The 24,474-nt window shown below is 40.6% G+C and overlaps 1 protein-coding gene across 1 annotated transcript in view; it reads right to left on the reverse strand.

Annotated features, from left to right (window-relative positions):
- The window catches only part of LOC126285115 (substance-K receptor-like), a 271,274-nt gene extending 262,629 nt beyond the window's left edge, over window positions 1-8,645 (reverse strand). The window contains exon 1 of the mRNA XM_049984438.1: window positions 8,328-8,645. Within this exon, the coding sequence (XP_049840395.1) occupies window positions 8,328-8,645 (318 nt within the window). The remainder of the gene's footprint in view (window positions 1-8,327) is intronic.
- Window positions 8,646-24,474: the final 15,829 nt, after the last annotated feature.

Here is a 24,474-nt window from a genome sequence, read left to right on the forward strand (position 1 = left end):
CTGCATATATGCTTATCGCTATAAAACGATTTATCTCTCCTCAGTGTATGCTCTCCTTTTGAACACTCCATTTCAGTTTCTTCTGCGAGAGTGACTGCAGCGACGGCGAAAGCGCGCCCGCGCTACCTGTGTCATCTTGTGGATGTTCGCCCGTCTCTCTTCAGCGGCGAGTTTGTGGTTTACGCGCCCTTTCAGAGACTACATTGTCATTGGCAGGCAATTAAATTACGATGCTCTCAAGTACTTTTATTTTACAGTCTACAGATAGTTTCTTTTTAAATGCATCTCATAACTTTTACAAACGGTTATAAGTATTCAGTGCCCAGCGATGGATAGATATGAGCTACAGAGAAACTTCGAAATTTCGAACAGTGTACCGGTAATACGTGCATGCACGATGCTGCATAGGTGAGAAATGCCGTGTCGCAAATGAAAATGGCGGAAACCATACAGAAAGCATTTTGTGTCTTAGAATTTAACGATTTATGGTCTGCTTACGTCAGAAAGTAGAATAAAGGGCCTCGAAATGTCAGGAGCATTCCCTGATGGCATCTACTGTTTAGAGAAAAAGATATTTCTGCAAAGCATAAAGTACCGCCCTGCGACGTTCATCAGTATGAAATCATGTACTTCACCGTTTGTTGGAACGTAGTCCACGAAAGTCGAAGTATGAAGGCAGAAGGAAGTTACACATGTCACAAACGGAGGAGAAATTGAAACTCTAATCAAATTTTGTAGGAAATCGAACAGGATAACTATATGAAACGTACATAATAAACTACAGCAGTGCTGGAAGCCTCGAATAAATATTTACTGGTGCCATTTCTAATGATTAGGCATCCTCCAACATAATTGGTAGGATTACACTGCACAATACCCTAATTTGGAGGACAGGAAAGACTTCATGTGTTATTTAACACCAACTTGACTTACCAAAAGATAATGCGCCTTGCGCACGTCAGCACACAAGCTGTTTGAACCATATTTATTTCTTCAGCTGTTTCAAAAATCATTTATCTATACGTGCTTGAGCAGAGGTTGATGCCACAGCTTTACGTGGGTTCAACATATTACACCTAATAACAAGGAGAGTATCCCTACTCTTGGTAAGAAGGTTTGCATACTTTTAAATCAATATCTTATAAACTGTTGGGTCGGTCATACTGGACATGACAATGCTGTCCTTTTCTCTTGGTCTCATACATCACAGGACACGTCACCAATGTATTCTCTTTTACTGGGCAACGTGAAAGATATTGTACATATGTTTCTTTTTTCATAAACGTTCCCCGAACTCAAAATACACAGTCGTAATGCACACACGTCAGCGACGCTACATCTGCTTCAGAACGTGTTATATAACATGAACCAACAACAAAGGAAATAAAATATTAGCACTTATATGCGTAATAGTTGTAACACACTCATTTGGAATCGTCCTGGAAATAAAAACGGTGTCCGTAGGACGTGCAGTATCCTGAAAACAATTTTCATTGAGCTCGTTCTCTGTTCGTAACTCCCAGCGCCAAGAGCGAAAAACAGATTTATAGGGAGTGTGACGATAAAGGGCTAAGCCCGCCAAACGTGCTATTGCAGCTCCATCGTTTGCGTCAGATTGTAAACCGTTAATTGCTTCGTCCTGCTATTTCTCCGCGCAGCACGATCGCTTTCAAATTCATAATTAGGCTACGTGCGCTATAGATGCGAGCGCACGTTATAATTTTGACTGTCAATAAATACCTGAAGCTACGCAATTGAAGCAGAAATCGCAGAAGAGTACACCTTCTACACAGCCTGCACCTAATGTGATTGACGGCGCCACAAACGACTCCATTTTGTGGATGACGAAAGATTGTTTGAAACTGCTGTAGTTTTCCTGAAGGTACCCTGGAACGTACACTTAAAACTTGCAAATTGATCAGTGCATGTTGAAACGTCCCCTTAGAAAAATTATACATGACTGTGCTTAAACAGACACACAATATTTTTAGCGCAACGCAATCTGACTTTCAAAAATCTCTACAAAAGAATGGCCCTGACTAACATTAACATATACGTTTCACAAATCACTTACCTCACAAAAATCTTGGTTACTCGAACTACTGCGTGCTCCACTACCGCCAGCTAAATAAAAGATTCAAACTACTGAAGGCACTATCTACTGATAGGCATAGTTAGCAAATGAAAGATTTTTATACAGAACAAACAATGTATTTACCTTAACAGTGGTCAAAAGTCATAATGTATAGCCTTCAGTAGTTTGAATCTTTTATTTAGCTGGCAGTAGTGGTGCTCGCTGTATTGTAGTAGTTCGAGTAACCAAGATTTTTGTGAGGTAAGTGATTTTTGAAACGTATAGGTTAATGTTAATAAGGGCCATTGTTTTGTAGGGATTTTTGAAAGTCAGATTGCGATGCGCTAAAAATATCGTGTGTCTGTTTAAGCACTGTCATGTATAATTTTTCTAAGGGAACGTTTCAGTACCAAATAATCGAATAAAAATGCATTTTCGGTAAGAGCTTACTTGTTGTACTTAATACATGTTCTGAATTGTAATTGGACTGTAGAAACTGCACAAACACGTGCATGGCAAGGATTATTTCCAATGAGGTCTCCGTTACGCTAAGCAATCTGTGTTCTTCTCAGTTCACTTTCTTTTTTAGGCCACCACAGTCAACTACAATTATTTTCTTCTGATACTCAGCGTCTGTTTCCAATTGTGCTAGCGAAAGCTAACTGTTGCTGCCACCACATAAACAATAGTCAAATATGTCTGTAACTAGGCTTGCCGTAGCAGCCAGTGTGAGCAATTTGCAAATAGTTCAAATTTTAGTGGAATTGCTACAATACAGGAGATGATAGTAACCTTTCAGTCTCTTATTCTGCAAAGATTTGTTTTTTGTTTAATTTTCAGTTGGCTTACGTTGCCATTATTTACTTTCAAATTGCTTATAATGACTGAATTAGTGACAATGAATCTTGAAATATTGATTAGATAGCTTTAAAATAGATTTTCAGTCTAGGAATAATTTCATATGAATTTTCCGATTATCTATAAAAACATTATCAATCTTCACTGGTTTTCTTTGATGGTCAACGGACATATTATCTGTGATATTTAAGGTGAGGCTGATCGGAAACTGCACTGGACTGTGTGACAAAGTCGTAGAGATAACTATGATATAAAGGTAAAAATATATTAGTTGACATTATGTTTTTTTGCACTGAAATTCAGATACTGGCAACTTCGTATCATATAAGTGCTAATGAAAATTGTTTCCTATGGTATTCTAAAACTGCTTACAATTTGTGTGGGTGTATTTACTGTATGAAAATTGCTCAGTACCTTTTGAAGCGGCTATTAAGTAAATTTATTCCTTTCGCTTGTGGTGTGAATGATTCCAACGTACGACGATTCTGATGTAGAACAGAGACAGGGGGAGTAAGTTTGAAGGCAGGCAGAGTGATTCTTGAAAGAAAATTGATTTTCTGCAGTCTGCTTTTGTGTAGTAATAATCAGTAATCAATCGGTGCAGATTATGTGCGTAATAAATGTTCTCAGACACCTAATTTATGGCACAAAGTTGACAAATAGCGGAAATATGCCTGTGTAGGTCACCTTATATTAATCTCCTGTGGCTTGTCCGCAACCAGTGTTTCATTTCCTTCGTATGTGGAAATGAACTTTCAATAGTGTAGGGTTTTCTGTGGGAGCTCCTGAAATTATTGTATGAAAATTATTTACAGCTGAGGCTAAATAGTTTGCTTTGTTTCATGAATACAGCAGTGACATTGAGCGAGACTGTGGCTTGCATTGAAACTCTGTGGTTTCTACAAAATTTTCTGTAGGTTTTCTCAAACTGTAATGCGTATAATATTTCAGCGTAAGTATTTTCATTAATTCTGTATGTCAATGTCTGCCATGCTACAGTTCCTAGAGGTGCTGCAGCAAAATCATTGATAAGTAGGCTAAAAGTATTTTGTGTATTCACCTTTTCTTGTATTTTTGTGAGCCTTGTCCACAGATTACATTTCGTCTGTGTCATGAAGAAATGGTTCATCACTATCAATAGTACTGCCTGCAATGGTATATCGTACTTCCCGTGCACTTTTCAAAATGTTGAGAAAGAAATGCCCCTTTCGCCCTCTCTCTACCTTGTCAGTTATATGTTGAATTATATAGTCGAAATCGAATATTTTGAGGTGGCTTAAGACATTGCGATGAATCATATTCAGTAATTTTGGCTTCCTTTTTGACAGACTGTTGACTTTGTAAAATTTTGATGATTGGTCCTGTGGTAGTATCTTTGGGCCCTCACAATTTGTTTCCTCTTTCTGTTGTGTAATACATGCTGTTTATGGCTTCTGTTGATGAAATTAGGGTATATTTCTAATTTTAATGCAAAGTGGGTAGGGATTTGACTGACTGTGATTTGATAATTTCTCTTGTGAATAAATAACCCCGTTCTGCTAGAACGATACAGTTCAGTTGGCCTGAATTTTTTCTTTTGTTGGGAAATTTAATACTGTAAGTCAGAGGTGTCTATTTCTTTGTTTTATGATGTAGGTAACACATACTTGTTGGAATCTTTTTGTGAAAATGGCTATGGATACCTCACAAGCTAAGAGTAAGATGGTTAATAAGTGTGCTGAAAGGGTAAATAACCACCTACCTGAACTCCAGTTAAAGATATTATAGATATTTATGTCTGAAGCTTAGAGGTTCTCATATGGAGGAAGTTTGTCTTGTACGAAGTACAGGTTAAAGTAATGACGGAACAATGTTAAGGGATTTAATTTGCAGTAGAGCTTCTGTTAGGGCAAAACATTCAGAGTTGATAGTACAGTTGATCTGTGGTAATAGAAGGATCTTTTCAGTTTTGATTTCTGTCACTTCTGTGGTCAAGTTAATGCACAGGTTGCGATTCTGAGTGAAAGTTGGTTGCATAGACTAAAGAGATTCGTAAATAAATCACAGAAGACTAATCTTAAGAATACGTCGGTAGATCTGAAGAAACAACTAGAACAGGAGGAGGTTAATTTTAGGAAAATGTTAGGAGAACTAAAAGAGTAACATGAGACTACTGTCGGAGATCTGATGGGGCAATCAAAGGTCTGTGTTTGTTAAACAAAGGAACAGACTAACAAGTTAAAATATTGATTCGCTGTTGTTCTGAAAGAGCCTTGAACAAAGACTTTCTCCACCACCAGTTTAACAGAAATATTTTAATGAAACATATGTTACACTGAAATATTCTTTTCGTTTTGTACAATTATGCATGCATAGACACTAATGTAAAGAAAGTGTATGTCTTGTTCTCTGTGGTTTCGATACAATGTAGAGTGCTTAGGTCTGAGTGCATATATTTAATATTTGTAAATTTTATTGAAAGTGAGAAATGAAGTGGAGCAGTTGATGCAGGGATGCTAAAATGTAAAGATGGACAGGAGGAAATTTAGTGGAGAAAAGTAATTGCTTGCAGAAGATAGCCAATTCTCTTTGTAGCCCTATTCGGAAGATATAACGTGATGAATAGAATTATAATACCGAGGCAGTTGAAATAGTTTGATTGTTCAGGGAAGTGCGAAATGAAGAGGTTGTCATAACGGCATTTTTGCAAAGAATCACTAAATATGTGGAGAGGCACCGATTTGAAACAATCAGCGGTGAAGAGGAGACAAAGAGAGAAGAAAGGAACAGTCAAGACTCAATGTTGAAGATGTAGAAAAAGAATAGGCACAGACGACTGCTGGAGGGAAATACTTGGAAGAATTCTGAAAGAAGAAAGTCACAGCTAGTTTTCGCCACAAGGACGTGAATACTCAGTATATCAGCCCAGGCTGTGTACGAAGAAGACAACGGTGTTTGTCACGTACCAGGTAAAATGTCACTGTGAACTACAGCAGCGGTGCGGGCTTAGTTGTAAGAAGCGACTATTTGTTGGTTTTCGTAATGGATGAGGTAGACTGTAAGCAGATTAATTATTGTCAAATCATTTAGTGTGAGGGTCAAAGTATGCATTAAAGTTGAGAGTTAAATATTAATAAATAGGTACAACATTATTCAAGTAAATCTTTATGTGACTGTCAATTTTTATATGTAAAATCTATAAGCTTGTCAAGTAAATCTTATTACCGTGCTACATCCATAACATTTAATGAAGTTTCCGTAGCAAAACGGCGCGAATGGGAAACAGCCGGAATTTATAGCGCTGAGTAGTTTATTTGAGAGATAGCTTGCCAGTATCCTGACGTCTTCCTTCTACATTGGAAATATCCGACACAGTATGGATACAGACTGCCATCTGCTGCTGCAGTTCCATCTTAGGTTCTTATTTTGGAGGCAGCCATCATTTTTGACAAAGCATTTTTGACAAAACTAAAAACTATACGCAGCGCACTTCACTTATAGATAGATGAAATTAAATGATATTGCGATTAGTGAGAGTTATTTCAGGACAACTGTTATATATACATCTATATTCTACTTGAATTCAAATGCTTTGCTCCGCTGTTTAGCTCGAGTAGTAAAAACATGCTTACTTCAATGCAAAGTGTTAAATCGGTTTCATTCACGGGTTTATCTCTTTAACAAACATTGTAACTGAAACTAATTTGCAGAGATATGTTCGTTTAAATAATTTCCCGTCATGATTCATTAATGAAGATTGAACATGACATACATAATTACGTGCGTTGTAGCAGTGAACTTACGATAGACGTTTGATATTACTATTTGTTTCTGAAGTTCACTTATACCTATAGACTACTCGATAAATTTGATAACTCTTGACAGTTTAAAATGTATTAATGTAAGGCAGGAAAATGCACTCTTCTTCCGTTGATGCACTACCGTATATGAACATAGAGAAATGCCCACGTTGTCAGTTTATGTTTTTACCTGTTGTACGTAAGTGTGACTGGTGTATGAGCAGTGGAAATAAGCCCACTGTTATATGTGAGAGCAGAAGTGAGAGCCACGTGTAGATTCAAAGAAGGCAGTTGTTTAGTACAAATCTAATAGAAGAAACAGCAGCTGACTTAGAGATAAAACTTTGGTTGTTGATTATTCACGATGACAGTTATTAGTCCATCAGTCACTCCTTCTTACTTGTATCAATGAAAGAGCGGTATTCGAGCGTAATTTAGATGTGTTGCCATGTTATTTATTTAGCGATTTAGGCATGCATTCTGATTTATGATCTGGAGCCCACACTATAGAGACGAGGCGGGGCTTGAAGGGCGAATATGAGACGAACTTCACTACAATCAGTGAACGATTTAGTGTAACAGAAGGCTACAAAAATAACCTAGGGGAGGAAGTTATTGAATGAAGTCAGTCGTTACGAGAAGAGTTCAATGTTTTAAAATGGAATAAGGAAAACCGCAAGTAATATAAATGGAGGTTCGACAGCAGAAAATTTAAGGTAGTTAGTAGAACAAGTAGTAGATTACAGGTTAGCTATTCAGAAATTGGAATAAGGAGTGGAATCTTGCAAAAAGAGAGTAGATGACTTCTAAACTGCTATGGCACATTTATCTATAAATAATTAATATATTTCTGACAACATAGCACCCACACGGCCTGGAGATTGAAAAGAGGCCAGGTTCTTTCTTAAGTTTCAAGAATGTATGTTGCCAGTGACAGAGGTAAGAGCGGTGGTGACTGAATTCTTTTGAGAGTTGGATGAGGGGTGGCAGTAGTCTTAGAATACTTCTGAAAGTTGCTGGTAGTTAGATGCGTCTTTAGCTGCGATCGCCAGAAAACAGAAAAGTTCTGAACAAGTTCAGACAGTTCAACTTTCGGTCGGGTTGTTAAGATACAGAAGAAGACAGCTTTGTACAGAGAAATACAGAGTGATGTATACAATAGATCCCTTGACAAAAAAGTAAAGGCTGTGTGTGTGTGTGTGTGTGTGTGTGTGTGTGTGTGTGTGTGAGAGAGAGAGAGAGAGAGAGAGAGAGAGAGAGAGAGAGAGAGAGAGGAGAGAGAGAGGGGGGGGGGGGGAGTGCATGTATGTATTTGTGTTTACGTGTTTATGGGAGAGTGATTTTAGCCGAAGATTAATTAAATGAAGTAGAAGAGTTGAGATGAAACGCATCAATGGGGGAAAAATAAAATCGCAAGCCAGTTCCAGGATTTGCATGGAGAGGTGGAATTTCCGAATGCAAGCGACACTGGCGATAGCTATGTACGCCATTGACCGAGACCGACTGGACATCGCAACTCGGCTTTACCCATCTGCTGTGGTGCAGTGTAGTGAAAGTGGCTCCCTAATTTGCCGTGCAGCATGCAGGATAGACTGGGTGGTATATCCTTCGGGTACCTGGAAGGGGATCGCGAAGAGACCGATGACGATGTCGGCCAGGGCGAGGTTGGCGATGAAGCAGTTGGTGACGTTCTGCATGCGGCGCGACGTGGCCACGATCCAGATGACGAGCGCGTTGCCCAGCACGGCCACCACCGAGATGGAGCCGTAGCACACGGACAGCAGCACGATGACGCCGGCGGGCACCTCGAACAGCGACGACGCGCCCGCCGCCGAGCCGTTGGCCAGCGCGCGCGCCCACACCTCGTCGTAGTCCCACGTGGCGTTCTCCAGGAACAGCTGCTGCGGCGGCGGCGGAGGCGGCGACTCCGCCATCTGCACACCAAACACCACGCCACCTGCGTTACCTCGCTGACGAGAAACCGCGGCACTTTGCAAGGTGGCCGCGTCATCGGACGCCTGAGGTGTCGCCTTACATACACTGGCGGTAAAATAATTCGCAATACCAAGAACGAGTTGTACGACAAAAGATGGTAGACGTGTTTAAACATCTGAAAGATGATGTCTACTCAAATTCCGTACCAGTCGTATAGCAGAGGCGGTAGCAGCGCCACAATGCGAATGATAATCGTGTCGTAGGGCTACGAGAAGCTGGAAGTTCCTGATGTATTACTGCAGGAAAACTTGACAGGAAACTACCTACTGTACATGACCGACCGCAATGGTGATCACGAAAATCTACGGTCGCAAGACGGCCAGGCATTACACTGACCCCAACCCACAGCCATCTGCCAATTCGGTAGTGTCGAGTTAGATTGATGTCAGGTTGGAGGTCTGTTGTGTTTTCTGATGAAAACTGATTCTGCTTCGGTTCCAGTGATAACCGTGATTTGGTTTGTCGTGAACGCCATTTCATGGGGTGTTTTCCAACACGATAACTCTCGCCCACCTTCCGTTATTTAACTCAAGATGCTCTACAGAGTGCCGCCATGTTGTCTTGGCACGCTCGATGACTAGAGCTATCCACTGTTGGGACACGTATGGGACACCATCGACGATAATTCTAGCGTTGACGTGTGTGGAGGTCGTGCTTTGATGGTGTGTGGTGGGATTATGATTGGTGCACGTACACCCCTGCATGTCTTTGACAGAGGAACTGTAATAGGTCCGCCTTTTCTGGGGTGCAGTGGGTCCCACCTTCTTTCTGATGGATGATAACGCATGGCCCCTCCGAGCCACCATCGTGGAGGAGTACATTGAAACAGAAGATATCAGGCGAATGGAGTTGCCAGCCTGTTCTCCAGACATAAACCCCATCGAGCACGTCTGGGATGCTCTCGGTCGACAAATCGCTGCACGTCTTCAAACCCCTAGGACACGTCAGGAGCTCCGACAGGCACTGGTGCTAGAATGGGAGGCAACACCTCAGCAGATTCTCGACCATCTGATCCAGAGTATGCCAACCCGTTGTGAGGCCTGAATAGTGTGCATGGTGATCATATCCCATATTGATGACGGAGTACATGCGCAGGAAACAGTGGCGTTTTGTAGCACATGTGTTTCGGGACGGTTTTCTCAATTTATCCCCAATACCGTCGAATTAGAGGTGCACGTACACCCCTATGTGCCTATTCTATTAGCCCCAGTTTTCTGTAGTGCCACGTTGTGTGGCACCACATTAGGCGATTAATCTTCGTTTATGAGCATGAGTGTATTACAGGAGGGCACAGCCACAACTCTATCGATGAGCTCAATTTATAGTTTGCACATGTAGAAATCATATGAAAAAACCGCTAGTAATAAATTTGTTTATACTTTACTAGTTATAGCACAGTCTAGGAATGTTTGAGAATAATTATTTTATATTACATAGTGAATTGTCATTCCTTCAAGTTATTGTAGCAAGTACGCAAAAATCTTGAAAGCAATATTATTACACACAAATTCAAATGAGAATTTGTACTGTGTTTTATTTCTAACGAAAAGGTATCTTTGGATTTGTGTCGGGATTTCTTGATGGGCGGTGTTGTGAAATGGTAGCTGCTGATTGTCTAGCAATGCCAGCAAATCTAATACGTCAGGCGTATTTGAGGAGGCTGTTGTTACAAAGCAGAATTTAGCTTAGTCATTGCTAGGAGAATTAAAAATTCGGCGTTCCACAAGCAGCAAGCATGGTAATTGTTCGTTGTGAAACTCATGGAGGACAGCTAAACGGCAGGTGTTGACGTGCACACTGATGTGGGTGTGTCAACTATAAAAATTGTTAGGTCGGCTAATAGGTTTTACACGCAGAAAAGTGGTTTTTCATGTTGTTGCACCGACCACGTTCAATAATTAGCAAGGCAATCGAAACAGAAAGTTAAGTACAGAAAATGTAGTTTTCATGCTCTTAAAGAATTTAGAATTTCTTGCAAAAACACCCGTAAATGTTCATGAGTAAATTTGAACTACAGGTAATCTCTGTATAACTCTTAACGTCGTCAACAATGAGAGTAGGAGCGCCACAGCAGGCGTAGTACCTGCAATAACCTGTGCTGATAGCTTAGTTTTGTGTTTATTCACGGAAAATGTGTTGCCTATAGTTATATAAGCGAATGCGTTTTGAAAATATTAATAAATAGCGATCCCGATTGTTTTGCAATCTGTTTTAATGATAAAATACGCAGTTCATGAGCAACTTTGTCTATGATTTTATATCTGGCTAATGTCAACAATATTAGCACACTATAAGTTGAAAATCCCTTCTAATATCGAAGTGGAGAACGTTTTGTTTTTCACGACAGTGAAGTTACTCTTGTGGCTGGCCTCGAGGAACGGGAAGCACTAGCAGTGACGCTGTGCCTCAGTGAAAAGTCCTCATCTCCTCCCTTTCTCGTCCACTGCAGCGCCAAACGAGAAACCGAGACAAAGGACGTTCCTCGAATGGGTAGGCTTCGTACAGCGACAGCGCAGTCGTTAAGATTCCAGGAACCCGAGGGCTGCCTCAGTAGGCAGATAACGGCACAAAAACGCGGCAGCGGACACAGTAGCAGATGACAGAGCTCAGACAGAAAGTGGACAACTTGTGAACAGTGTGTCTCCTCTGGGAACTGTACCGCATACTGGTGCGGTAGCCGTTCCTCTGTGATGGCTACATTCACAGTAGTTAAGATAAAAAGAGAAAGGGGTTGAGTAAATTAAGAGCATGGTCCCAAGCTGCACAAACAGCGCCCTGTGACCTTTACCCTGGAACACTTTACTAAGGCAAGAGATGCGGTGACAGGCCTGGCGACGACAGGGGTGTGTGACATGCGCGTCACGTTTCTGACAGATGAGAAGTCAGTGTACATGATAGCGACCCGACGCTTCGGACAAATGCTATTGTCGATTCGACAGACTTGCAGGCATTGTATATTCCACAGCGAACTGTGTCTATATCATACCATGAGTATATAAATGCGTGTGAGTTCGCTCCTTTGAGGCTCTCTATATTTTTGGAATTTAATACTGAATCTCCACAGTTGGACAAAAATATGAAAACACACCGACAAATGCATGTTCGAAGAGGAATGTAGATGGTAGCCAAGGCTGCAGGCAGCGCTGTTGTATTTGACCACGAAAGGCACCTCTGCAGTGTCCTCAGTCCGTTGCAACTGTCAGTCGTGGTCGGAACATTGTTCTGTGTAACTGCGAATGCGTTATGTCATACGTAATTCACTTCCCACACACGCAAGTTGTCGGTGCTCATATAATGGATGCTTCGATGACTAAGGTAGACGAAGTTTTAGGTATTTCAAAAGGCGCCGTATAGAACAATTGTACTGAAGATAGGGAAAGCGGGCAGGAAACATGTGACTAAGCTGCTAGAACTTCAAAATAAATTCAACACACAGTATTGTCAATCGTAAATCTTTTTGTAGCATTCTGTTTTGGTGCCCGTGCTTTGCGTCGAGTGTATGGTCTTCACAGATTTCTTTGTTTTACTGTAATTCAGTCTTTATCTTGTTCACCAACTGCAACATCTTCTAAGCTTTGCATTCTAATTATGGCCACAGAAGCATGGTCTTTCCCGAATGAACCTCTGACCAAAAACCATTCTGGCAGCTAGAGTTTGAGGTCTTTGTTCACCCTGCCTTTTGAGTTCTTATGATGACAGACTCACACAATTTTTCATCTCCTAACACATGTATTTTTGGAACTCAAATACAGAGTTTCAATGATTTAGCTTTAAAATGTTTTAAGGCAAGGAAACATTTTCATAAAAATTATCACTCCCCCCTCCCTTCCCCCGTACCGCACCGCTTGGGCGATTGAATTTCAAAAAACACAGATATAAGTTCTTTCATATTCAACCGAAAAGTGAAATACCAATTTTATAGATGTAGCCTTACAAGTGCTTTATCATTACTTTAATAACAATTTATTTTCCAAAATATCTTTCATCCACTATTGTACCCCTTAATGGTTAAATTTCCAAAATGCTGAAGCATGCAGATTTTTGTTTCTAACCGACAAATTAAATACCAGTTTTCGTACTCGTAGCTCCAAAATTGTACTTGTAGCAGCATATTTTCAAAAAATCCTCTCATCTTCTGCTTCACTCCCTTAGAGGTGAAATTATGGACAAAAGTTGCTAAACGAGGCTACATTGCAAGACCCACACCTTCCTTAAATTTCAAGTTTCCATCCTTAGTGGTTTGAGCTGGGCGTTGGTGAATCAGTCAGTCAAGGACATGGACTGTTTTTATTAGGGATTCACGATTACATCAATGTATTAAAACAGTTACTCGTTAGTATGGATTCATCGAATTCAGCCTATATATTGTTTACGTGTCGTTATATCCTACACACTGATGTTTTCAATTATTCGATGCACGACACGTGATACATTTCTCCTTATTTGCTTTGTCGTCTTAAATCATTTCTATCACCTAACACGCTACACGTGGACATTCGTACGTTTCTTGAATCACAACGTTTCTATCATTTCTGCCAAATCAAAACCCATGCATCATGACGCCGACTAACAAGCAAGACGCAGAATTCCTGCTGGATGTTGATACAACTTTCATCTAATGCTGGTTCCGTTATCTTTTCCCACAAGAACCAAATGTTTTGAAATGGCTCAGCGTGTCATTTGTTCCGTAGTTCTCAGTAATATTACGTGAAGCGTTACTGAATCGTGAGCATAACTTGTATATAAACGTTACACCACATATCCTACCATAGTATCTGTTAGGTAAACAGATCCCACTTTTCTCGTCACTTCAACGTTTAAATAAGCGTAACATTATCACAATGAAGAATACAGCGACCAGTTTTTTTATGAACTTGTAAAATAGTAAAACAGTTTTTGTTGTAATTTAATGACTGGTTTCGATTAGGTAGACCATCGACAGATTCGTCTGTCTCCTCAAGCTAGTGAACAAAACAGATACATATTGTTACACACATATAATCCCATTCAGTAATAGACGAAGTCAGTATTATAATTTGGCCGCTGTAAACGTTGAAAACCGCTTACATACATAAGAAAATTCATCGTATTGTCTGCTTTAATGTAGTGAAACCGTGCCTCACTTCACAGTATTTCAAAGCGTCGGTGACACACGTCTCATCACGTGCTGGGGAATAACTTTTATTAGAGCCAAATGGTCGCTGATATTTTCCGGCGACGCCAGGCGTCGTTTAATGCCGGTTACGTCTCGGAGAGCCAGCAGGACGTAGGCACTACGCGGCGTTGGTATGCAGCGTGCATTGCCAATCATCCAGTGAGCTGTTACACGTGAAAGGCGGTGGATCGGGAAAAATTATTGTTTCTGAATCGTTTCTTCCTCCTAAGACACCAATTGCTATTTGAAATTCACTCCATCAGTTTATGGGGGCACGTAGTATGCAGCACACCTGGTTAGTAGACGCTGCGGGTCCGGTGAAATCACGCCAATGCGAGGCCAGTAAGCACTGAAGGACACACATCATTGCAGAGAAGTGCCAGTGATCACTGTGTCTTCAACAAAAGTTATTCCCCTTGATGTGATCTATCAACGCCAGATGTTTGTAGCAAAAATTTTGAAACACGCTATATTTACTGGTTTTGAATATATTTCAGATGATTTGCCTTAGCTGCATCAGCCTGTCCATAAGGTGTATACATTTTCAAACTAAGTTTTAATGGCGGTGCACTCATTTTATGTTTAACTACTTCACGTAGGTGTTGTGACCACAAAATAATTGTGTATTTTACGACAAGGAACATCGCATAAATATGTTGCGGCTCCAATTACTACAAATCTGTCACATACAGGGTGTTATAGGTAAAATAGCAGACAGTTTTACTGGTGGCTGAGGAGGTGTACAGAACAAAATAATATTAGAATTTACTTTACATGCCGGCTAATAATGATAGTTGTTAGGAGTAGTGTGTTTTTGGTTGGTTAGTAGCTCCAAGCACTTGTGGCAAGAGCAAGCAATTATCGCCTATTTTCCACTGGGCAGTATACTGTATTACGCATGGGCGCAACACGGTAAGCCTATACTGACAGACAGTTCACTTAGTGGCGCAAGTATGGCCTCGCAAAAAGCATCAGGTAATAAATTATGTGAAATTTTTGCGTGAAGAATGTTAGATGCAGAGAAAAAACAAAGACAATTGAACTGAGCACATACAGTACTAAAATACCAATGAGCACAGTATCTGCACCTGTATACTGACATCTCATTCAATATTTCTTATATATTTCGGTACATATGCAGATGACCTGAAGATGATCACTTGACTAAAGTTCTTTTTCTTCGTGGGAATAAATATTCAAAATATAATTATTAATTCACAAAGGTAAGTTTAATCACATAGCGTGATCTAAGAGATATAGGTTCAGATAGACCACCCCGTCTAGAATCTTCGACGAATAAGACAGGGCTGGTGGAAAAGTCGATATCTGTAGTTTAGTGGTGGGTGCGTGGAGGAACAAAGACAAACAGGATTCTTATTTCTGTAAAGAGGTCATCAGCTGCTTTTCAGTGCCGCAAATGTTATTTATTTCTCTTATTCCGCTACGGAAGGGTTTTTAGAGAAGGTGACTCTGTAATGATGGAGTGGGACGCAAAGCATTTTGCTGAGATGGAAACGACTGTTCTCCGGGCGCGAGACGGAATCTGTTTCGTTATTAGAAGTCTTCTCACTGCACAACTAGCAGTTAACGCGGTTTTCATTCACTGTTTAGTCAAGCAGAGTATATTTTCCGGTAAATTCTGTGTGCTGTTATTAATTTCTCAACTGTACCTTTATATACCCCCAGCAGAATTTCGTCAGCGGTACCCGATGTATCAGACCGAGCGAGGTGGCGCAGTGGTTAGCACACTGGACTCGCATTCGGGAGGACGACGGTTCAATCATGTCTCCGGCCCTCCTGATTTAGGTTTTCCGTGATTTCCCTAAATCGTTTCAGGCAAATGCCGGGATGGTCCCTTTGAAAGGGCACGGCCGATTTCTTTTCCAATCCTTCCCTAACCCGAGCTTGCGCTCCCTCTCTAATGACCTCGTTGTCGACGGGACGTTAAACACTAACCACCACCACCACCGATGTTTCAGGTTATGAAGCACTGACAAAATATTTTCACTGGAAATCTCAAAGTTCGATACATTAACATAAGTGATTGAAGAGTGCAGTGCGTTGTGCAAGACAGTAAGTGACCAACAAACGCAAAATTAGCTTCAGGTGTGCTCCAAGGATGTGTAGTAGGTTCTCTAGCGTTGTCAACAGACAAAACGACTTTTAAGATAGAATCAGTGTCACCACAAGGCAAGAGATGGAAAACCATAAAAAGTACTGCAATAAGCAATGGATATGATGGCTCACGGATTAATAGAATGTCGCAGCAGATTAAAATAGCTTGAATAAACAACAACAAATTATATAAACCTGCAGGAAACAACACTCACCTGTTACAGCAACCCAGCAGTGAAATATTTGTACGTAGAAATGCCTTATCCTGCTATAACTTCAGATAAATTGATTAGTTTATTCCAAAACGCTGATGCAAAATTCAGCCGCTCCACCACCGACAGCCTAAGTAAGAGGCTTATTCGCAATGTAGAGCCACCAGAGACAGACATTGACGCATGTGGCGTTTACAAAATTACCTGCAGCAAATGCAAAAATTCCTGAACTTAACTGAAAGGACATATAGACAGCTACGGAATAGAGATATGTAACGTATCAGCTGTGGCAGCACAAATTAACGACACAGGCCTCTCTTTGCAAATGAAGAAGAAACCTTGAGATTCTGCACAGAATCGAAATAAGTACAAGAATAGGCATCATAGAAGGAATGGCAGTTTTGTTTATAATACAGAAAATTATGATCATGTTCTTAATGAGATAACTGAAATCTAAAACTAAAATTTCTACTGTAGCGTTATAGCAGTGTTAGTGCAATAGAAATAAATGTGTAAGCGTGAAAGAAACAACTACTAGATTATCACTAACACGAATATATCAGAAAAGGGATAATACACGATGCTCATAGCACACTACAAGGCCGCCCTGTTGTATGATGGTATAATGTTTACTGCTGTGGAGAGAGGTTATGGAGTGAAAGTACTTGAAAAACAGTATTGTATTACGCTGCGCAGAACAGTAAGGTCGAACATCAGCTCCGCCAGTGGACCAGCGATGTAGATGTCGCCTTGAGCCGTCAGAATCGTAAGTGAACAACCGACATATAGAAAGGGTATCACACTCGTATTGCACTACTAATGCAAAGCATCTGCATCCCGCACTGCCCGTGGCATGCGTCACAACAACGACACACATGCCCACGCCAGCAGAAGACAACACTGGATATCGATTTCTGGGAACCCACTGCCCCTCTCGACCACAAAACGCTCATGTAGCAGAACAATGAAAAAAAAAACATCCTGGCAGATTAAAACTGTGTGCCCGACCGAGACTCGAACTCGGGACCTTTGCCTTTCGCGGGCAACTGCTCTACCAACTGAGCTACCCAAGCACGACTCACGCCCGGTACTCACAGCTTTACTTCCGCCAGTACCTCGTCTCCTACCTTCCAAACTTTACAGAAGCTCTCCTGTGCGTGAGTCGTGCTTCGGTAGCTCAGTTGGTAGAGCACTTGCCCGCGAAAGGCAAAGGTCCCGAGTTCGAGTCTCGGTCGGGCACACAGTTTTAATCTGACAGGAAGTTTCATATCAGCGCACACTCCGCTGCAGAGTGAAAATCTCATTCTGGAAAAAAAAAACAGTTGTTGGTTAATTTAGACTGAGATATTTTCTGTTTAAGGAACGTCTGTACGTATAAAGGCCCGATGGTGAACAAAACATGCTTGAAACGCATTGTAAAAAAAGTAAACGTCGTGTGACTAGGTCTCCCGTCGAGTAGACCGTTACCGATTACTTGCGACTTGACGCGACTTCGGTTACCTGCGCGTCGATGAGGATGAAATATTGATGATTAGGATAACACAACACCCAGTCCCTGAGCGGAGCAAATCTCCGACCCAGCTAGGAATCAAACCCGGGCCCCGAGGATTGGCATTCTATCGCGCTGACCATTCAGCTACCGGGGGCGGACCTTGAAAAACGCATTTCAAAGTGTTAAATTACACATAAGATAAATGAAGGTGACTGGTAGCAGAAAAATACAAGAAATTAAAGACGACGTACTTATCACGAAACTCTGTTGGCTAAATTTCAAGAAGGATGTATTCGACATATTATAGCAGCACCTTGATTACTACATGATTTCTGAATACGCCTATGTTCACAGCTGTAATACAGTAGGTGACAGCAAAGACCAATCACTGCGTTATAAATACATCAAAATGTTGACATTACTTTTTACCTGCAACGATAATTCAGCATTTGATCATGAACTGTGTGCATTTAATTGTCTTTGTAGACAAATTGAAATTTCTGGTAAAAGTGCAGTCTCCGTCACTGACTAACCGAAATTTCACTTTTGCGGAAGAAACGCAGGAGCTCCGCAGTTCCACTGAATGGACGACCTGAGGAAGATGGGAACTCTGGTATGAGAGAGCAGTCAGAGGAAATTGCCCCCCGCAGGGTGTGTGAAAAGTTCTTCTGCTGGAACGGTTTACGAGTAGCCCTTATTGAATTGGAATACAGAAAAAGCGCCAATAGGCAGCACTCTATAACAGAGCTGAATGAAATAACATTTTCTGTAGGGATGGACCTATCGTACTACTGGGCGGCATACTGTATTGGACGAATTTCACGTACGGTGTTTCCAGAGACGTCTTAGTTGTTTCATCGATCCATGTCATCCGGCGTTATAAAGGCAGGTCGTTCTATAACGTTGTTACCAAATATCTTGAAAAATGATGGATCGATTTACTTCAGATTTTTACACGGTAAACTAATAAACATTCTAACCAGCGAAGGCTACATGTTTTTAATATATATGAAATGAAACTGCGTACGTTCTTATTGTATGAAGCGGAAACATTGTTAGCGAAAATTTTGAAAATTCTTGACCGATTGATCACCTAGAAATTTTAACATGAACTCCAATAGAAGTTCGGGCGGATGTAGACTACATACTTTTAATATATATGATGTATAAATTTACATATTTGAAATGTATGCTATTGTATAGAAAAGATCGTTGTTTCACGTTGGTACAAAAATCTCGAAAAATTCTGTACCGATTTATTTAAAATTTACACGATTGGGTAGACCGGGAATACATATTTTTCAGATGTATATTGTATAAAAGTATATACTACTGTATAAAAGGAATCGTTGTCAGAAGAAATGTCGCAAAGTTCTTGATCGATAAACTTCAAATTTTCACACGATACTCTAATAAACAGTTGGATTCTTATAGGGTATATAGCTTTTAATATAGAAGTGCATGTATATAATACACAAGAAGGAAAAATTATTAGCAAAAATCTCGAAAACTTCATGAGTATTGACCGACGTAATACAATTTTTGTCACGATACTCTAAAGAACATTCAGAAAGACATAGTCTGTGTATTATTTTAAACAACAGTGTACATGTTTACTGTTAAAACTGCCAACGGGAAAGATCATTTGATGCAATGCTGTGTTATGAAAACTGAAAATGGGCGGTTTCGTTTTTTTCCTAGGAACAAATATTTAATTACAGTTGCAGCACTCTTAAACCACTAGACAAATGATTTCTTACACATAGTGCCTTCCTCCTTATACATAATTTTCTACATAAACTCTATATATGACTATGATCTGTTCCTTCTTTCTTCAGTTTTAACATAAAACCGAAAAGTTGTTCCTATGGATTGCCAGATTATTATTAGAATATTACTACCGGTTCTGAATCGTCCAAAACTTTGTATTTATACCGGTTTTTAGATTAAAAATATACATAATGGTGTCATTCGAGGTACTATGTTAAAACATCCAACAGCAGGGAGGAATTCTCGTACCCCGTGTACCAATGACCCAAACCTACTTTCCCTTTCATTTTAAGTGACTTCACTTCTCAAACATGGTTTCGTTAGCAACAGCAATAAAAGAAGGGTTCATGTCTAAGAGAGGGGGAAGAGGGTATGGACGGAGGGGCCGGGGTGGGGAGAGAAATGCCGATAGGGTTGGTGAGATGCGCAGAGAAAGGAGGGATGAGATTAGCATGTATATCAAGTTCGAGGTACGTACATATTCAGCAACTGCGAAGCATTCTCAGGCAGGCTAGTTGTACATATAGAGATGATGAATGTTTTACAGAAGAGAAACTCTTCTATAACGTGCGTTCCCGAGTGTGTCAATCACGCTGAATTGTGTATCTTATGTTAAGGAATCACAAATGGACTGCAGCTCCTGTTATATAACCGAAGACCGGATAACTACAATAGATATGACAACTTAGCTGACAATGAGTGTACTACATCAGGCAGATAAGATAAATGACGTACCGTGTTTCACATTACAAACACTGTAGTAAAAAAGGACATGTCTAAATTTAGTGAACTAGAAAAATTTCTTCTATACATAATAATACTTGAAGCTACAAGTTAGGACCAAATTAGTTGAAAGAAGTACATGTCAATTATCTGCAGTGAAACAACAAGGAATAATCACATTCACGTAGTTAGGCGAAACTATGCAGCAGCGGAATGGACGACGGTTGAAATAAGAAGGCTAAATATTCCACAATTTTATGAGACTATTCTTCAGTATTTATCTTCCGTCTACATGCAACTGAGAACCAAGTTATTTCATTGGTTCTCTTTTATTTACCAGACACGATGTTGTGATCATTTACCAAAAGAAATAGAATGAAAAACCAAGTCGGACGAGTGTGGACTGAGAGTTGTATAGAGTTAACAGGAGTTTTATGTGGTTATGCTAGAGCATTCAAGTCAGTAAATGAGGGATTTGAATAAGAAATTCGTACAGTTTAATTCAGAATACTGTGTATTCTCTCAGTTTCACTAGGAGACAAAAATTACTTTTACAGGGCATGGAAGAAATTGTCCAGCTTAGAGCAGGGACGTGGAGTTGGAGAATGGCTTTAGAAGAAAACGTGATGGAGGGAAGACCAGTTTTAAAAGAACAGTAGATCTGGCGCTGCTAAGTTTGTGTTGTATGAAGCTTATGGGCTTTACAGGAAGTAGGCACCACTGAACATGCCTCTTCACCTTGAGAAGATCAATGATAATACGAGAGTTGGAACTTTATTACTGACAACTATTTATTTATAGCTCGTACAAAATAGATACGTGTTTCAAAGTTTTACTGACCTTGAAAGTAGTCACCACCATTGCGTAGGCCTTTAATTTTCGACCAGCTTACTGACAGAAGTGATGACACTTTCTGCAGGACCTGACCATCATTTTGCAGGACAATGCTCAAGCGCGTACGGTGCAAGCTGTTACTAATTTGATTGACTTATGGGGCTGCTAAGTGCTATACCACCTATTGCACTCCCCTGACTTAAGCCCTGGTGAGTTCAACTTGATTTCTAAACTAAAGGAAGCAGTTCACGGCATTCGCTTCAGAACTGTTACAAATTCGTCGGGCAATAGACCGCGCCGCTCGGACTTCAACACAACTGGCACTGCTAATACTTACACGTCGCTGGCAACAGGTTGTACACAATGCTGGTGACCACTTTGAAGGTCGGTAAATCTTTGAAACAGGTATCTATTTTGTATGAGCTATAAATAAATGGTTGTCACTATTAAAATTACAACAAGCGTATTTTGAGGCTTACAGCTTTGGACTAGTTTCATGTTCGGTGTGTTCAGGGACGTTTTAGAATTTTCGTCGTCCCGCGTTATTCTACATGCAGAGTCGGCAAGAAATGGTCATACTGCTTTATACTACGGAATTAGAGTTTCTTGCGGAACTTAAAGACGAAACTTAGGATTCGCATATGTTACTGCGAAGTACCGATGCTCGTTGAGTCGTGGACTATGCATAGGAGACTGCCACAGTATAATACATAGGATACCCGAAATAGATACGCAGTGAGATGAATAGAACTGACATTTTTGTCCCAAGGATATAATTACGCTGGAATTATCGCAGTTTATAACGGTCAGGTGAACATGACAAGAATTGGGACATGGCTTTCAGTAGGCTATGTTATCTCAACGGACCGCAGTTCATGCTCTGCAAACGTCCTCCGACTCTGGCAAAAGGCTGATAAGGAGTGCTTCTGCTAGGGCGTTCCATTTCTCCAACAGCGAGGCTCACAGCTGTTGGATGGTCGCTGATGCATGAATATATTTTGCAATCGCACCCCACAATTGCTCTATGGAATTTCAGTCGGGGAAACGGCCAGACCAGTGGCGTAGTGCCGTCAATGGCCTCTGATCACCACCAACTGTGGGTACCCCACCGTAACACCATGAGGAAAAACGTCGTGTTTCTCCAAAACGAAGGAAGAACGGGACCTGTCCCTGTGTCGATGCGATATTCGCCGTCGATGGTCTCCCGGGGTAGATCACGACCACCATTGGTCGCTGAACACAATGCGATGCCAATGATCAGCATCCCATGCTTCCAGGTCGCTGCACTACTTTAAACGCAACGGTTTATCATGGCAGCCTACGCATGCGACGAGAATTCATTAGTCTGGCTTCTGCTAGTGTCCAACCAATAGTGGGGCATGACAGAGAATATTTCTGGCAGGCCATTACCTGCTCTCGTATGTGAGACGCAGATGTGAAGGGATTGCGATGTGCTTGGTACACATTAGGGGAACCCTCTTTTGTGGTCGATCAGAACCGCAACGTCGAGTATTCCTGTAAGTAGCTTTCCATGCAGTCCGGCCTTGGTCCACTGTCAAATCTGAATGCTCAACAAATCTGGATACGGCATGAAAAGACCATCCGGCCAAAAGGACACTCACAATCAGGTTCAAAAAATGGCTCTGAGCACTATGGGACTTAACTTCTGAGGTCATCAGTCCCCTAGAACTTAGAACTACTTAAACCTAGCTAACCTAAGGACAGCATACACATCCATCCCCCAGGCAGAATTCGAACCTGCGACCGTAACGGTCGCGTGGTTCCAGACTGTAGCGCCAGAACCGCTCGGCCACACTGGCCATCTCAAACAGTGTCGGGCGTTTGTAACGCTGTCCCACACGAGTACGTATCATCTCCGTGTGCTTCACAGTGACAGCTCAGCATCTCACGCTATTCAGCTCCATTATGTACTCCGTTAAGTTGGTAACAAGAATAAATACAAATAACGCTAATGCACTCTGGTGGCTGCCCTACCTGTTATCGAGAACTGCAACCCACACACGCAATGAAGGCGTATGCGTGTATGAAGTTGCACTGACGCAAGACTATATCTTCTGCGTGCTCCACTTTTTTAGTTACGCAGGGTAGTTGACTACTCGCTCACTATAGTTCAGAACAGTGTTATCTACTTATGTAACAGATATTTAAAATTCTAAAATGAAGTATTATTGTTCTAATGATATCTTCTACCACATTCTGGAATAGTTTTAAATTTTTCAGCAAAACTTAAACTAATTTCATATTCATATTTTCACTCTCAGGTCGTTTTTACAAATGAATATATCTTCGAAAAGCATTTTGTGAATAAAAGTAAAGAAGTATGAATGAAATTTGTATTTATTTTAAATTCTTGGTGGTGGTCACGAAAAATTGCCCTTTCACTATTGAAAATGCGTAGATGGTACTAATATTGTTCTAAATAAAGTTTTCAGGTTCTGAATCGCACTTATACATCAGAAACTATTTAAAAGTATGTTGCTGATAAAAGTTAAGAACGATTAACGAACACTGTGTTTTTACAAATTTATGTGGTGGACGTAAATTACCCCTCCGCCTTATACTCTCATCGTTCCTATCCACTTAAAAAGTGGAGGACTTAAAAAGTGGAGGATAACCGGCGCAAAATGACTTTGTCTGACAACCTTCTACAGTATTGCTTTTTAAAGTCAGTATTGGATTTTAGCTACCCATTTCCTTGTGCTAACACCAACCTTACCTGCTTCGTGTTTTAGGTGCATATTACAGATATTTGTGAATACACTGTTAAAAATTCTCTAAAATTTACGGGTTTAGTATACACAACACGGTTTGAGTTATAACGGTTGTTTTTGTCAGAAAAACTACGTAAAATAACAGATTTGCCGAAGGAAATTACAATCGAGGTAACCAGCACTATTATTGTTACCGAGGAAATCGTTCCCGGTTAGAACATTAGTTGTGTGCATTCAGAAAGAAGATTATTGTTGCTCCACACACAACGTCAGATGTAATAATCATCAATAAGTTATAATGTGGCAGAACGTAGGAGAATAAAAATTTTTTTCTCTAGTTTTCTTCATTAATGACGATATTATTGAAATTAATAAATACTGGCAAGACTTTACGACTGTTGTTGTTGTGGTCTTCAGTCCTGAGACTGGTTTGATGCAGCTCTCCATACTGCTCTATCCTGTACAAGCTTCTTCATCTCCCAGTACCTACTGCAACCTACATTCTTCTGAATCTGCTTAGTGTATTCATCTCTTGGTCTCCCTCTACGATTTTTACCCTCCAAGATGCCCTCCAATACTAAATTGGTCATCCCTTGATGCCTCTGAACATGTCCTACCAACCGATCCCTTCTTCTGGTCAAGTTATGCCACTAACTTTTCTCCCCAAACCTATTCAACACTTCCTCATTAGTTACGTGATCCACTCATATAATATTCAGCATTTTTCTGTAGCAC

Source organism: Schistocerca gregaria, chromosome 8 (assembly GCF_023897955.1).
Source record: "Schistocerca gregaria isolate iqSchGreg1 chromosome 8, iqSchGreg1.2, whole genome shotgun sequence".
Lineage (NCBI taxonomy): Eukaryota > Metazoa > Arthropoda > Insecta > Orthoptera > Acrididae > Schistocerca > Schistocerca gregaria.